Source organism: Mobula hypostoma, chromosome 5, assembly GCF_963921235.1.
Source record: "Mobula hypostoma chromosome 5, sMobHyp1.1, whole genome shotgun sequence".
In the NCBI taxonomy this organism is placed as follows: Eukaryota; Metazoa; Chordata; class Chondrichthyes; order Myliobatiformes; family Myliobatidae; genus Mobula; species Mobula hypostoma.
The window spans coordinates 15,166,002-15,182,517 of NC_086101.1; the positions used below are offsets into that span (position 1 = coordinate 15,166,002).

At 42.7% G+C, this 16,516-nt stretch overlaps 1 protein-coding gene across 8 annotated transcripts in view; it reads left to right on the top strand.

The window, feature by feature from the left end:
* Window positions 1-16,516, top strand: part of LOC134346629 (protein PRRC2A-like) — a 149,775-nt gene that overhangs the window by 53,139 nt on the left and 80,120 nt on the right. For 7 of the 8 annotated variants that reach the window (XM_063048091.1, XM_063048086.1, XM_063048089.1 and 4 more), the window contains exons 11-14: window positions 2,510-2,693; window positions 6,356-6,451; window positions 7,851-8,199; window positions 9,130-9,302. In XM_063048091.1, coding sequence (XP_062904161.1) covers window positions 2,510-2,693; window positions 6,356-6,451; window positions 7,851-8,199; window positions 9,130-9,302 — 802 coding nt within the window. The remainder of the gene's footprint in view (window positions 1-2,509; window positions 2,694-6,355; window positions 6,452-7,850; window positions 8,200-9,129; window positions 9,303-16,516) is intronic. The other variant, XM_063048090.1, reaches the window with a different exon arrangement.

Sequence of the window (16,516 nt, forward strand, 5' to 3'; positions counted from 1 at the left end):
ATGATCTAGCCTTCACAACTAAGCAGGTTAGAATTCCAGCGATTCACGCACCCTCTGAGAAATAGTTCCTGTGCACTTCAGTTTAAAATGATTACATCCTGGTTTGAGATTCTCCAGTAGTTGAGATATCTTTCGGTCTACATGCTTGGGATCTTATTCTTGATGAGTAAGGGCTTCAAAGGTTACAGAGAGAAGACAGGAGAATGGGATTGAGAGGATAATAAATCAGCAATGATCGAATAGCAGAGAACACTTGACAGGCTGAATTGCCTAATTCTGCTCCTGTGTCTCCTGAATTGTATATTTCGGGAAGATCATTCTTTTAAACTCCCTAAGATGGTTTATTTTCCGTTGAACTGTAGTTTGTTGGGTATTAGATGTAATACAAGCTACACATATAAAGTATCTCTACTTCACAAAAATATTTGCTCAATGTATTGTTGTAGTTGGCTAAATGAAGCAAGGTTGTCAGACTCAAGCATAGACTGTAAATGCTGGAACGTGGAGCAACTTGGTGGGTCAGACAATATCTGTAAGTGTGTGCAGGAAAGAATTGTCAATGCTTCTAGTTGAAATCCTGTGTTCGTAGTGGAATGGGGATAGTAGCTAATACAGAGAACCCTTTAATGGTGAGATTGGGGTCTCGAAGTGTTTGGGAAACCAGAAGGGATTGAAAGATGCGAAGCATAGTGAACCAGGAAGATGTTGGAGATGAGCAGGTGGATGATGGATGGAGGCAAACAAAGGCAGATGAGACAGCTGAGGGGGTGTGAAGCTGGGGAATCTGAAAAGCATGGAAGTTACTAATGGGAACCATTAGGGGAGAGTTTGAAAGGTAGATGGAACCAGATCCAGATGGAGGCGAGGGAGAGCCAGTAGAAAGTGAATCGGAACCAAAAGGAGGTGCCACAAAAATAGATGGAAATCTGGAAATGGGAGGTATGGAAAAGGGGGCAAAAAGGAAGGACTGATGGGAAAATTTAAAGTTTTTTGGGGGGGGTAGAAATGTGTCTGAGATGAGGGTTACTTGAAATTGGAAAATTTAGTGTTCATTTCGGTCATAAGCTACCCAGATGAAAGACAACTTGTTCCTCTGGTTTGCAATTGGCTTCACCCTGGCAGTGGAGAAGGCAGAGGATGGACACGTTTGGTGTGGGAATGGGAATTGAAATAGCTTTCAAATAGGAACTTGAGGACACTATTACAGACAAAGCATTGGTGCTCTGCAGGTCATTCACCTATTCTGCACTTGGTCTTGCCAGTGTGGAGGATGGTACATTTATTATAACACACAAAATGCTGGAGGAACTCGGCAGGCCAGGCAGCATGTATGGAAAAGAGTAAACAGTAGACATTTTGGGCTGAGACCCTTCATTGGGACATTAATCTTAGCTGCGCTTTTTGTGTCCTGAGAAGATGATGAGAAAGGAAGTGTTAGAACACGTGTTTGCCTCCAGATTGTGGGGGTCAAGGAGGGATGAGTGAACCAGGAAAAATGAAGGGAGTGGTCTCTGCAGAAGGCAGAAAGGGGTGGGGAAGTGATGTAGTTCAAACAAAAAAACAAAACAAAAGGTTCATGATGGATCTCATTACATCTGGTGAAAATGATAAGGTACGATGCGTTGGATGCAGAGGCTGGTGTCGTGAAAGGTGAGGACTATTAGAGCTCTATTTCTGTTATGTCCGAAGGGAGGTGAATTCGGAGCAGAAATCCAGGAAATGTAATGAGAGGGCTCTGTTATCCACAGTAAAAAAGAAGCAGTGTTTTTTTGCTGGATGAGAGTTGGTGGAAGTTTGTTGTCCGGTTTTGCGCAGAAGGAAATGACAAGCTTTAAGGCTGTTGAGGGGAAACAAGGCATCATGGTTAAAAATAGGCAGTAGGGGCCAGGAAATTGGAAGCTTTCAGAATGTCCCAGATGTAGGTGATTGAAAGAACTGAACAAAAGGATACCATATTCAGTCAAGGTATGAGATGTTGAGTGGAGCAAGAATAAGCAAAAATAATGGGTGTAGTAAGTTGGTCCTGTTTGTGGATCTTGGGTAAGAGATTGAAATAAGAATTGTGGATTTGGGGTACTCACGATGGACAATATGCCGAGTTCTGGGTCTTTTGAGGAAGATTGTAGTCTTTTGTTCATTGAGGTCGGGGAAGGTTATGAAAGAGTTGTCTAGATGTCATATTAAGTAGTCAAACTTCACAGAAGTTATTTACTTGCTATTTGCTATCTATTTTTGTTTGCGCAAATGCAGTATATTGGTTCTGCTTTGTGTATCATCAGGAAATTCAGTTCTCTGTATATTCTCCAGCCATTTAGTTCTTTGTGATTTATTGCTGCCACTGCAAATTGTTTCTCTTCATATCCTTATTCCAGCAATTTTGCTGCTTTCTTCTGTTTTATGGACTTTCTGTTATTGTATCGATCTGATTTATATGGACTTGTTATTACAGTTGTCTTAATGCAAAAATATAAAGTCTATAGGTAACATAGGTAAATCTTCTTCTGTAAAGGGACGGCCAGCTCAATCGCCCTGAAAGGCAAGAGTTGCGCAATTCTGAGCACAGGAAGGAGACCTCATCGGAGGAACATCCGTCTGTCAAGGCAACCAGGAGTGAAGGTGCAGCCCCTGCTTCGTCAGAGCTGGGCCCACCCCCTAGAGTTCCTACCAATTGGGGTCCTGCTGTGGATTACCAGGTATAGAGCAAGACAATAAATGTAGTTTATTACCTGTGAGTGTGTTGAGGCATGTCACTGTCTGATCTGGAAGAATTTGGTACCTGCTGGTGAAGTTGTACAGAATGAGCTAAGTAGCCATGGATGTTGAGTTTACTACTCCCTCTGCACACTAATAAACTGCTTGGGTATAAATTTAAACCCAAATCAACCAAGGCTCATATAAACCAGATCCAAGTTCAAGGATTGTTATTCAAGCAAGATTTTCATTGCACATGTGCACACGTTCTTGTGCTTATACTTAACTTTGACTTGTGTTTATTTTCATGTGTCGCCTGACACAAACAGTGCCATAAGTATAATAGACTTGTTATTTCCCAGAATCTCATCGTACGGTCACTTGTACAAGAGCATTGATGGATTGTATCCAAATTTTGAAACTTTATCCCATGTGGAACCTAAGCCTGTTCCTTTATTCCTTTATTATTCCCCTCCCCAGTTGTCCGGTGCAGAGATCACCTAAGCCAGAGTTATATACCCCAAGAGCAATGGGTCTAGATGGGGTGGAGTTTGTTAGGTGTGGTCAGGAAGGTTTCTTGACACAATATGTAGATAAGCCTACAAGAGGAGAGGTTGTACTTGATTTAGTATTGGGAAATGAACCTGGTCAGGTGTCATCTCTCAGCAGGAGAGCATTTTGGAGATAGTGATCATAATTCTATCTCCTTTACAATAGCATTGGGGAGAGAGAGGAACAGACAAGTTAGAAAAGCGTTTAATTGGAGTAAGGGGAGTTATGAGGCTATCAGGCAGGAAACTGGAAGCTTAAATTGGGAACAGATGTTCTCAGAGAAAAGTACGGAAGAAATGTGGCTAATGTTCAGGGGATATTTGCGTTGAGTTCTGCGGTACGTTCCAATGAGATGGAGGTTATGGTAGGGTACAGGAACTGTGGTGTACAAAGGCTGTAATAAATCTAGTCAAGAAAAGAAAAGGTTCAGAGAGCTAGGTAATGTTAGAGATGTAGAAGATTATACGACTAACGGGAAGGAGCTAAAGAAGGAAATTAGAACCAGAAGGGGCCATGAGAAGGCCTTGGCGGGCAGTATTAAGGAAAACCCCAAGGCATTCTACAAGTATGTGAAGAGCAAGAGGATAAGACGTGAAAGAATAGACCTATCAAGTGTGACAGTGGGAAAGTGTGTATGGGACCGGAGGAAATAGCAGAGGTACTTAATGAATACTTCAGTATTCAATTTGGAAAAGAATCTTGGTGATAGTAGTGATGACTTGCAGCAGACTGAAAATCTTGAGCATGTAGATATTAAGAAAGAGGACGTGCTGGAGCTTTTGGAAAGCATCATGTTGGATAAGTCGCCGGGAGCAGATGAGATGTACCCCAGACTACTGTGGGAGGCGAAGGAGGAGATTGCTGAGCCTCTGGCGATGATCATCAATGGGGACGGGAGAGGTTCCGGACGATTGGAGGGTGGTGGATATGCTTCCTTTATTCAAGAAAGGGAGTAGAAATAGCCCAGGAAATTATAGACCAGTGAGCCTTACCTCAGTGGTTGGTAAGTTGATGGAGAAGATCCTAAGAGGCAAGATTTATGAACATTTGGAGAGGTATAGTATGAGGAATAGTCAGTATGGCTTTGTCAAGGGCAGGTCGTGCCCTACGAGCCTGATTGAATTTGAGGATGTGACTAAACACATTGATGAAGGAAGAGCAGTAGCTGTAGTGTATATGGACTTCAGCAAGGCATTTGATAAGGTACCCCATGCAAAGCTGATTGAGAAAGTAAGGAGGCATGGGATCCAAGGGGACATTGCTTTTTGGATCCAGAACTGGCTTCCCACAGAAGGCAAAGATTGGTTGTAGATGTGTCATATTCTGCATGGAGGCCGGTGACCAGTGGTTTGCCTCAGGGATCTGTTCTGGGACCCTTACTCTTTGTAATTTTTATAAATGACCTGGATGAGGAAGTGGAGGGATTGGTTAGTAAGTTTGCTGATGACACAAAGGTTGGAGGTGTTGTGGATAGTGTGGAGGGCTGTCAGAGGTTACAGCAGGACATTGATAGGATGCAAAACTGGGCTGAGAAGTGGCAGATGGAGTTCAACCCAGATAAGTGTGAAGTAGTTCATTTTGGTAGGTCAAATATGATGGCAGAATATAGTATTAATGGTAAGACTCTTGGCAGTGTGGAGGATCAGATGGATCTTGGGGTCTGAGTCTATAGGACGCTCAAAGCATCTGCGCAGGTTGACTCTGTGGTTAAGAAGGTGTATGGTGTATTGGCCTTCATCAATCGTGGAATTGAATGTAGGAATCGAGAGGTAATGTTGCAGCTATATAGTACCCTGATCAGACCCCACTTGGAGTACTGTGCTCAGTTCTGGTCGCCTTACTACAGGAAGGATGTGGAAGCCATAGAAAGGGTGCAGAGAGTTACAAGGATATTGCCTGGATTGGGAAGCATGCCTTATGAAAACAGATTGAGTGAACTTGGCCCCCTCTCCTTGGAGCGACGCAGGATGAGAGGTGACCTGATAGAGGTGTATAAGATGATGAGAGGCATTGATTGTGTGGATAGTCAGAGGCTTTTTCCCAGGGCTGAAATGGTTGCCACAAGAGGACACAGGTTTAAGGTGCTGGGGAGTAGGTACAGAGGAGATGTCAGGGATAAGTTTTTGACTCAGTGGTGAGTGCGTGGAATGGGCTGCCGGCAACAGTGATGGAGGGGGGATACGATAGGGTCTTTTAAGGGACATTTAGATAGGTACATGGAGCTTAGAAAAATAGAGGGCTATGGGTAAGCCTAGTAATTTCTAAGGTAGGGACATGTTCGGCACAACTTTGTGGGCCGAAGGGCCTGTGTTGTGCTGTAGGTTTTCTATGTTTCTATATATCTTTTCTATTATCTTATGTCAATTCCTTCCTTCTCTCTCACCCCCCCCCCCACCCCCCAGGCAGCTGGAAACAAGCCCTCTAAGAGCAATCCTTTGCTTGGAGAGATGCTGATTCACAGGGCCTGCATTCACAGTACCCAGGACTTTTATTCAGACCCATCAGGACTCAACCTCTGCGCATACTTCTCTGCCCTCCCATTTACCTAAACTAAGGATAACCCATAGCAAACAACAGGAATTGTGCAGATGCTGGAAATTCAAGCAACACACATCAAAGTTGCTGGTGAACGCACGAAAGGTCTCGGCCTGAAACGTCAACTGTACTTCTTCCTAGAGATGCTGCCTGGCCTTCTGCATTCACCAGCAATTTTGATGTGTGTTGCATAACCCATAGCACAGGCCTTTGGGATTTGGGAGGAAACCCATGCTGATGAAAATAAATAATTATAAACGGTATTTGTTTCTGTGATACTTCTGGCCTTGGTATCTCCAGGTATCTAATGACCTTTGTCCTAATTGAGCTGGGAGTGTTGTGTGATGTGGATCGGTTTGGCTCTGGCATTGTGTATTTAAAAGTGCAAAGGGTTTCATTTACAGCAATGTCACTGGGGGGAGATGATTATGAAAAGTGATGCTGTGGTAGTTTAATATGTTACCTATTTTGATATCTACTAATGATTTTTTTTTCCCTTTCATTTCGTTCCAATGCCTGCTACTGGGCTGAAAAGATATATCTGAACATGTTAATTTCAGTAACTCTGTCTTTTTAGGGTCGAAGAACAGGCATGGGCTTGTCCCATCAGCATCAGGTTACTCAAGGGCTGTACAGCATCTTCAGGCAGGCCTCTTCCCTCAGCATGCACCAGGTTTGTAGGGCTAGCAGTAGGTTAAGACGAGACCGGCTTAGATCAAGTTTTACCAAGGTGTATCTCAGATTTAAAATTTAAAAGTGACTTTTAAATAACTTTGTGACAGACAGGTCCTATGTCCAGATAAGATTTAAGAAACTGCTCAAGATCTGTATTACGAAGCAGGGCATCTTGAGAATTTTGTGAATGGGAGCCAGGTAGAAAACTTCCTGGGAGATACAAGAGTATGCAGAAGTGTTGTGGTCTCTTTATGCTTTTACATCAGGCTGCCTCACAGGTCAAGGGATTACAGCCTCAGTGGCTGTAAAGCAGAGACTTGAAGCCAATGAAAAGAGTGATGGGTACTGTAGATTCAGACTTCCACACGTCTGCCTGAACCTGCACGGCCCCTGGAAAGTGCAGGATAATAAATAGGCCAAAAAATATTATTTTGAAACTTTTAAAAATCTTTCGCTCCACCTTTCTCCCCAACATGAGATTCTGCAGATGCTAGAAATCTCAAACAACATGCAGAAGAATTTTGGAGAAGCTCGGCAGGTCAGGCAGCATCTATGGAATGGAATAAACAGTCAACTTTTTGGCAGGACTGGAAAGGAAGGGGCCAGAATCCTATCAGATTCCTCCTTCTCCATCCCTTTTCTGTTTCCACCTATCCTTCTTGCATCATCCCAGCTCCCCCACCCACCTTGCACCTCACTTGGCCTCACCTATCACCTGCCAGCCTGTGCCCCCCCCCCCATACATAATTCTAGCTTCTTTTGCCTTCCTTTCCAGTCCAGGTGAAAGGTCTCAGCCTGAAACATCAGCTGGTTATTTCCTTCTAGATGCTGCCTGACTTGCTGAGTTCCTACAGCATTCTGTGTGTGACTCTCCTCATACTCTTCCCTGACATCAGTTGCCTAGCTCTATTAATACCTTTTCCTTTCAAAATAGTTTTTTTTTTCTAAAGGCATATTATGTAGATTCTCTTGATTCCATATTTATCCCGGAGACAGGGACATATTTGGTGTGACTCAGTAGTCAAGATCAGCATTGCAGATACCCTATTTTTAATTTGCCCAATGAACTGAAAATGGCCAAGCTGCTTTGTACAACTCCCCTGTGTTCCGATGTCCAGATCACACCAGGAACGTTCGCTCCCCTTGGTTGAACAGCCTTTTGTGTGCCAGCATATCCTGATCCGTTTCTGCAGTTCCTAATTTATAGTACAAGTTTGCTGCTCTGCCATATTAGCCGTCTATGTTAAGCTGGAGTTTTAATACCAAGCCTGTTGGGGGTGGGCCCTATATGTATAATACTGCAGCAGTGCATTTGAAATCTACCTCTGTCCTTCTGTGTAGATGCCTGTAATTTGAACTGGAGCCTTCAACTCATCCCCCTTCTTTCCCACTAACAGGATGCAGCCCCCCAGGACAAACCTGGTCCTACTCAGAAGGCACCAGTAGGTGAAGATGAAGACGAGGCCTGGCGCCAGCGACGCAAGCAGTCCTCCTCAGAGATCTCAGCTGCCGTAGAGCGGGCACGGAAGCGGCGTGAGGAAGAGGAGCGCCGCATGCAGGAGGAGCGGCGGGCTGCCTGCGCTGAGAAGCTGAAGCGCCTGGACGAGAAGTTCGGGGCCTCTGAGAAGCGGCAGAAGTCTGAGCAAGAGAAAGAGGAGGCATCAGAGGGAAAGGAGAATGAGGAGCCAGTCGGCTCCAACAAACGTCAGAGGACAGCCAGCAGCAGCAGCTTTGAGATGGCACAGGGTATTTATCTCTTGTCAGTCCCTGGGTAAACTTGCTTTCTGGTTTTCCTTAATCCACCATGTTCCACTTCTCGCGCCCCCCCCCCCCCCCAAACTGGGTGCACAAGTGTAACTCTGCTGGTGTTCAGTTGAAGTGCATTCAAATGGTTTGTGGACTCCGCTCGTTCTCCCCTACCCCGCTTCTCCCACTGAGAATTGGTTACTGCATTAGGAGCAGATCAACCTCGTGTGTGTTTTATAGTTTATTTATATTTTTAAAAAATAGAAGGATTTATCCAGGAGCTTAGTTCTTTTATGTATGTCATCTTGTTGCAGTGATATTAATCTGTTGGAGTATTTCCAGAGGCTGAGGGGAGATTTGATAAAGGTTTAAGATTGAGAGGCAAAAATAGAATAGACAGGAAGTATGTTTCCCAGGGTTGAAATGTCTAATACCAGAGGGCATGCATTGAAGGTGAGAGAAGGTAGATTCATGGGGGATGTGAGGGGTAAGTTTTTTTTACTCAGTGGTGGATGCCCAGTATGGTAACAGAGGCAAATACATTGGAGGCTTTTAAGAGGCATTTGGATAGGTACACGGATGAAAGAAAGATGGAGGGATATGGACATTTTGTGGGTAGGAGGGACTAGTGTTTGGGTGTTTTTGCTGCTTATTTTGGACTGCTCTGATCTGTATATTTTGACAGGCTTTACCATTGCCCACACCCCTATTCCATGCATTCATTCAGCCTTCGATATTCAGTGCACCTCTCTAATGGTGGTGAGGGGGCCACCTCATAACTGCAGCAGTAAAGGTTCTCCACATTGCTATTGGGCAGATGAGTAATGACTGGTTGCAAGTCTGAGACTTGCCTGATCTAGCTGAAAATAATGAACAGAGGGAATTCAGTTAAATACTAATTGAGCTGCATTTTTTTTTCATCTTCTCCAGCTGATCCCCCGCCTCCCCCTGAAAAGGAAACCATTGAAGTGAAAGAGGAGACGGGAGTGGTGAGAGTTGAGTCGAAAGTAGAAGTGGTGGTTCCAGGGCGGCAGATGCAGACTTCACAGGGGTACTCTAAATACCAGAAGTCATTGCCACCCAGGTTTCAAAGACAGCAGCAGGTAAGCTTTGTGGTCAAGTCATCGCTGGTACATTTCTTCCATCCCGAAGTACATCACCCAGTGATCACTTTGAACTGTTGTTAGTTGAATTGCTTTTGAAAAGCATGCATAGAAAAGCAAACATCTGTTCAGTTTCTTTGATCTCAGTATGCTTAATATAAAAAAAAATATTATAGGAGTACCGCCACACACTTGTATGCCTGACAAATAGCTGGAGGAACTCGGGGCACGCAGCATCTGTGGAGTGGGCTGCACACACGGCGTTTTGTGTTGAGACCCTTCTTTAATGGCTTCATGTATTGGCCAGAAAGGACGTGATTGAATGCCATCATGTTTTTTAAATTGTAATTGTATGCAGTCTATGATTTTGACTATAAATTACATACAATGCTGGTGTGGGCACGTGGCCAAGTGGTTAAGGCATTCGACTAGCGATCTGAAGGTCGTGAGTTCGAGCCCCAGCCGAGGCAGCATGTTGGGTCCTTGAGCAAGGCACTTAATCACACGGTGCTCTGTGACGACACTGGTGCCAAGCTGTATTTGCCCTTGCCCTTCCGGTGTCATGGAGAGGGGAGACTTGCAGCATGGGCAACTGCTGGTCTTCCATACAACCTCGTCCAGACCTGCGCCCTGGAGAGTGAAGACTTTCCAGGCACAGATCCATGGTCTCGCAAGACTAACGGATGCCTTTACATACAATGCTGTAACTTCCTGTTCCGCATATTGCATTTTTCAAGAGAAATAGTCCCACTTTGATTTGGAGGTATTTGATAGGCTTTATCAAGGATACTGCGCTTGGTAGAGGCAGTTTTTAATAGACTGGGTCCACATGAAGGGCTATATTTCCTACCACAGATACTACCTTGCCCACAGAGTTCCTCCAGCAGTTTGGGTTTCTTTACTCCATACTGCAGTATTTGCAGTCAGTTGTATCTCCAGACTCTGGTTGCTTGCAATAAGGTACACTGTTCTGAGAGGTGCATACTGTTGTCAGGATTGTATGTAGGTGATAGCTCAGTGGGGAGACATTTCATATGTATTCGGCCAAAATCTGCAGGTTCAGTGGAAGTTACAGGGGTGAAGGTGATAGAACATAGAACAGTACAGCACAGTACAGATGCTTTGACCCGTAATGTTGCACTGACCGTTTAACGCTGCCTGCCTTCATTTTTCTGTCATCCATGCGTCTTACATTCTTTAAGGTAGCTGCCAGTGCTGGCAGTCAAACCCACCACTCTGCATTTAAAAAAAACAACTTGCCTTTGATACTCCCCTCATTCATTCCTCCAATCTCCTTAAAAATTATGACCTCTCATATAAACTATTTCTGGGGGAAAAGTCTCTGGCTGTCTACTCAATCTGTTCCTCTTACCATCTTGTTCACCTTTATCAAGTCACCTCTCATTCCCCTTTGCTCATATCAGAAAGCTGTAGAATATTTAAATTCTCTGCTTGCCTTGATCCAAAGCGTAGCTGGTTTCTCTTCCCACAAAAGCTGCTTAACTGGCTGAGGTCTCTTGGCACTTTCTGCTTTTGATCAAAGTTGTATCTGATTTTATAACTGGAGTCCTTGAAAGTGGGTCCATGGGTTGTGGGAACAGTTCAGTGATAGGGTGAGTGAAGTTGAGTGAGGTCAGCCTTTCTGACTCAAGAGCCTGATGATTGAGGATGTTCCTGAACTTGGTGGCCTGTGTCCCGAGGCTCCTGTGCCACTTTCCTGGTGGCAGCAGCGTGAAGAGAGCATGGCTTGGATGGTGGGGGCCCTTGATGGACGCTGCTTTCCTGTAGCAGCACTCCATGTAGATGTACCCAATGGTGGGGAGGGTTTTATCCATGATGGGCTGGGCTGTATGCACTACTTTTTTAGGTGTTTCTATACCAAGCCATGATGCAACCAGCTTGAAAGGTGTACTTTCCACCACACATCTATAGAAGTTTGTCAAGGTTTTAGATGGCATGCTGAATAAACAGATTTCTAAGAGTGTAGAAATGCTGCCACGCTTTCTTCATAATGGCACTTGCGTGGTGGACCTGGGACAGATCATCTGAAATGATAACTCCAAGGAATTTAGTTGCTGACCCTCTCTAGTTCTGATCCCCTGTTGAGGACTGGCTCATGGACCTCTGGTTTCCTCCTCCTGAAGTCAATAATCAGCTCCTTGGTCTTGCTGATGTTGAGTGAGAGGTTGTTGTATGGCACCACTCAGCCAGATTTTCAATCTCTGTCCTATGTACCGATTTATCAGCACCTTTGATTTGGCCAATGATAATGTCATCAGCAAACTGGCATAAATATAAAGCAAGTATAATAGGAGGCTAAGCACACAACCTTGTGGTTCATCTGTGTTGGTGGAGATTGTAGAGGAGATGGTGTTGCCAATCCGAGCTGTCTGAGGTCTGCAAGTAAGGAAATTGTGGATCCAGTTGTATAAGGATGTATTGAGGCCAAGGTTTTGAAGCTTATTGATTCACTTTCAGAGGATGATAGTATTGAATGCCGAGCATCCTGACTTGTGCATCTTTGCTGTCCAGATCTTTCAGGGTGTGCTGAAGAAACTGTGAAATGCCGTGTGCTGTTGACCTGTTATGCCAGTAGACAAATTGGAGTGCATCCAAGTCACTTCTCAGGCAGGAGTTGATATATTTCATCAGCACCCTTGCAAAGCACATCATCACAGTGAATGTAATTGCTACTGGACGATAGTCATTGAGGCATTCTTCGGCACTGCTGTAATTGAAGCCCGCTTGAAGCACTTGTGTACCTCAGGCTGCTGAAGCAAGAGGTTTAAGATATTGTTGAACACTCCAGCCAGTTGATCTGCACAGGTCTTTAGTACTTGGCCAGGTGCCCAATTTGGGCTGGTTGCTTTCTGTGGGTTAACCCTGCTGAAGGATGCTCTTGTGTCGGCCTCAGAGACTGAAATCTCAGGGTCTTCGGGGGGGGGGTGGAAATCTGTGGGAGTTCGTGAAAGTGCTTCCATGTTTTGACGGTTTACTTTGACAGCATTCAAGCCTTGCCACAGCTGACAAACATCCTTCAAATTTGGTCTAGAATTGCTACTCTGCACCTGAAATGGCTTTCCAGAGATCTTATCTGGCCGCCTTGTATTTTACTTGGTTGCCAGACCTGAATGCCTCTGATCTGGCTCTCAGCAGATTATGGATCTCATGGTTCATCCAGGGTTTCTGGTTTGGGGAGACTGGGTTTTGTAGGGACACACTTGTAAACAACTGATTTTATAGTCTCTGACATTCGTGGTGTATTTGTTCTGAGTTGTTGAACACAGCCTAGTCCATTGACCCGAAACAATCCCTTGCTCCTCTGCCTCCTGCGACTACCTCTTTGTTGTCCTTATCTCTGGAGACTGCTCTTTAGCCTTTACCTGTGTGCAGTTAGTAGGGCAGTCAGGAGATTTGATTTCCTAAATTGCAGTCTAGGCATTCCTCATAATACTACAGCAGTGGTCAAATGTGTTGTGACACTTCCCTCCCCCAGTGTTGGAGGTGCTATGTTGATAACTGGGCGTAGATTTCTTCAAACAGCTTGACTCTAGTCCCCAGGGTAGGCTGTTTCTTTGCTCATGAAGGTCTTCGTACCTCAAGTGCATACTTAACATGGTCCTTTGGCATAATGTAAACTGCAGCCAGGATCATAGAGGAGAGAACTCAGTAAGTAGAATGGTCATTACTTAATAATTAGATGTTCCATGTTGGGGAAACAAGCGTGAGCAACCAGCACAACCAATGGTGACATCCTTCCGACAATTCACAAAACTACTACTTCTACTCTGAATCTGTGTGCAATGGAAGCCTGTAATTTATATTTTGATGTGTTTGTGGTCCGACTGAGTGAATTGGAGCTTTTCCTGTCTCCACGTAAATTCAGCATGGTTAAGAGCCAGGTTGGGAACAGAGTATGTGGCCTAATGGTGGAGCATGAACCCATGATTGGTTCCATTACTCGCTGATCTAGACAAATAAAGCATTGAACAAGATTGATATCCACGAGTAAAAGAGCAGAAGGGAAGCAGATGTTCAGTACTGTCTGCCTGCGTTTGACTGTCCTCCACTCCCTTCTGCTTGCTGTGGCTGGATGAAGATGCAGGAGTATTGGGACTAGGACAAGGTTTGATCAGCGTGCTTTGTGAATTGGGCTTGATTTTGAGGGCTCTGCAGTAAATATTATGTGTTCCTGATTTCTGTTTGCACCTTTCTATTGCTATTTTGTGTGATTTTTTTTGATCAGGGCACTTCATAAACTAGTTCTGTGGCCTGCAGTCAACTAACAACAGAGTACTAAATTGAAGTGAACTACACTGAACATTCCTAGACTGTTTCAAGGACTCTGTATTTTGATTAATATTGTAATTTGCTCATGTTTGCCACTTGCATGATTTGTTCTTTTGCACGTTGGATGTTTAATGTTTGAATTGGTTTCATGATGTTTCTTTGTTTCGTGGCTGCCTGTAAGAAACAGAATCACAGGGTTATGTAGTGTATACTTAAATAATAAATATACCTTGAATCTTTGAAGACCACTGCATCTGAACACCATTAAAAATTTACAATGAGGGGCGTCACGTGATGACGTGGGATTGAGACGTGTAAATTCAGCTCTCCCGTAACAAATCAGTAAAGTACCGTTTAAATAAAACAAAGTTGGTAAATGTTTTTTGAAAACTATTTATAAACTTTGTAAGACTACTTTACGATATGCCTCCGAAACCGCAACAAAAGAAGTCTGCTGTTGCGAAGCAGCCGCGAGACGGGAAGAAAAAAGGGCCTACTGCAACGATGGAGCCTCAGACTCAGGTTGGATCTCCTTCGGTAGAACAGGGAGCAATGGCGGTGGCAACGGTTGCTCCGAAGAAGACAACGGAATTGCGCATGCGCTAAGAAGAGCGCATGCGCAAATCGACACAACGCAAACTACAAGAACTGACACCCACTGCAATTGAAAATGACTCAGAGTCAGAACTGGATTCTGCAGAGAACACAGATGAAGAAGAGGAGGAAGAATTGGAAGCGAGTGGAAGTAAAGGAGATGACAGACATAAGAGAGACTGTATTGCAATCAACGGCTGAATTAAGGAAAGTAAGAGAGGAGCTTAGAGATACGAAGAGATGCTATAATAAAGTTATGGAAAGACAGGACAAAATGGAAAAGAAGCTTCAGAAGATGGAAAGAGAAATGGGGCTGATGAATGATAGAGTGGAAAAAACAGAAAATGATTTGCTTGTCTGGAACTCGGAAAGAAACCGACTCTTGGAGAAAGTGGACATGTTGGAAAATTTCAGTAGACGTAATAATATTAAAATTGTTGGTCTTACAGAAGGTATGGAAGGAGAAAAGCCAATAGAATTTTTTCAAAGATGGATCCCGGAGGTTTTGCAAATGGGAGAGGAGGCTCGATCAATTGAAATTGAGCGGGCACATAGAGCTTTAAGACCAAAACCAAAAGATGACCAGTATCCACGATTGATTTTAATAAAATTCTTAAGATTTCAAGACAAGGAAAGGATTCTACAGGCAGCTGTTCGAGCTGCCAAAGATAGAAAAGGGCCATTGATAATTAAAGGGAAAAGAGTTTTTTTTTACCCTGATATAAGTTACGAACTTTTGAAGAAAAGGAAGAAGTTTAATCCAGTGAAAAAAAACCCTATGGGAGCATGGTTATCAATTTATACTGCGTTATCCTGCAACTTTGAAGATTTTTTTTGTCTGGTGGAGAAAAAAGATTTTTTGATGACTACCAGAAAGCAGAGCAGTTTGTGCAAGATTCTCTGAATATTCACCAGATACAAGAACAAACTCAGGAGAGCGAGATAGATTGAAGATGAAGATTGGGTTTAAGAATGGATTTGTTGGATTTTTGAAGCTGGATGAATGTATAAATATAGTATTAATTATATGAGGGGGGTAAGAAAGGTTAATACTGGAGGAAATTAGCTGGGAATAATACTAATTTTGTCTATATCTCTATATATATCTCTATATCTCTCTCTCTCTCTCTCTCTCTCTCTCTATATATATATATATATATATATATATATATATATATATATCTCTATATATATATATCTCTATATATATATATCTCTATATATATATATATATATCTATATATATATATATATATCTATATATATATCTATATATATCTCTATATATATCTATATATATCTCTCTCTCTCTCTCTCTATATATATATATATATATATATATATATATATATATATATATATATATATATATATATATATATATATAAATAAATAAAAACTTTTTTTGTTGAGGGGGAGCTGGAAGAAGCACTGATCGATTGCTACGTTAATCATGTGTGCAAGCGTGGCTTTTGCCGCGACCCGTAAAATGGAGGGGGGTAGTGTTGTGTATCTTTTCATTCACAACATTAGTGGGGGGGTATTTTGTTTTTTCTTTTTTTCTCTTTTTTCTCTTTTTGCCTGGAAGGTTGGGGGGGGAACACATAGCATCATGGTGAAGTTTAAAGAGATTCCCCAAGGAACTATGAGAGTTGAGAAGATAAGTAATGTTTTAGATTGGAGTAACGTTGTTAAGAATAATGACTAATTTATTAAATTTTTTGAGTTTTAATGTTAATGGGCTTAATGGACCAGTGAAAAGAAAAAGAATCTTAACATATATTAAAAAAATGAAGATAGATTTAGCTTTTTTACAGGAAACGCACCTAACAGAAACAGAACATCAGAAACTAAAGAGAGATTGGGTGGGTAATGTTGTTGTGGCCTCATTTAATTCAAAAGCGAGGGGAGAAGCAATTTTGATCAATAAAACGTTACCAATTAGAATACAAAATGTAATAACTGATTCTGCGGGGAGATATGTGATTATACATTGTCAACTTTTTTCCGAACTATGGACTTTTATGAATATTTATGCACCAAATGAAAATGATGCAAAATTCATACAAGAAACTTTTTTGAATTTGGCGGATGCACATGAAAAAATATTAATTGGAGGAGACTTTAACTTTTGCTTAGACCCAGTCTTAGATAGATCAACCAAGGCTGTTATAAAATCGAAGGTAGTAAATCTAACTTTATCATTGATGAAAGATTTAAATTTGATTGATATATGGGGAAGAATCAATCCTAAAGAAAGAGACTATTCGTTCTATTCCCATTGACATAAAACTTATTCAAGGATAGATTTTTTTCTATTATCAATGCAT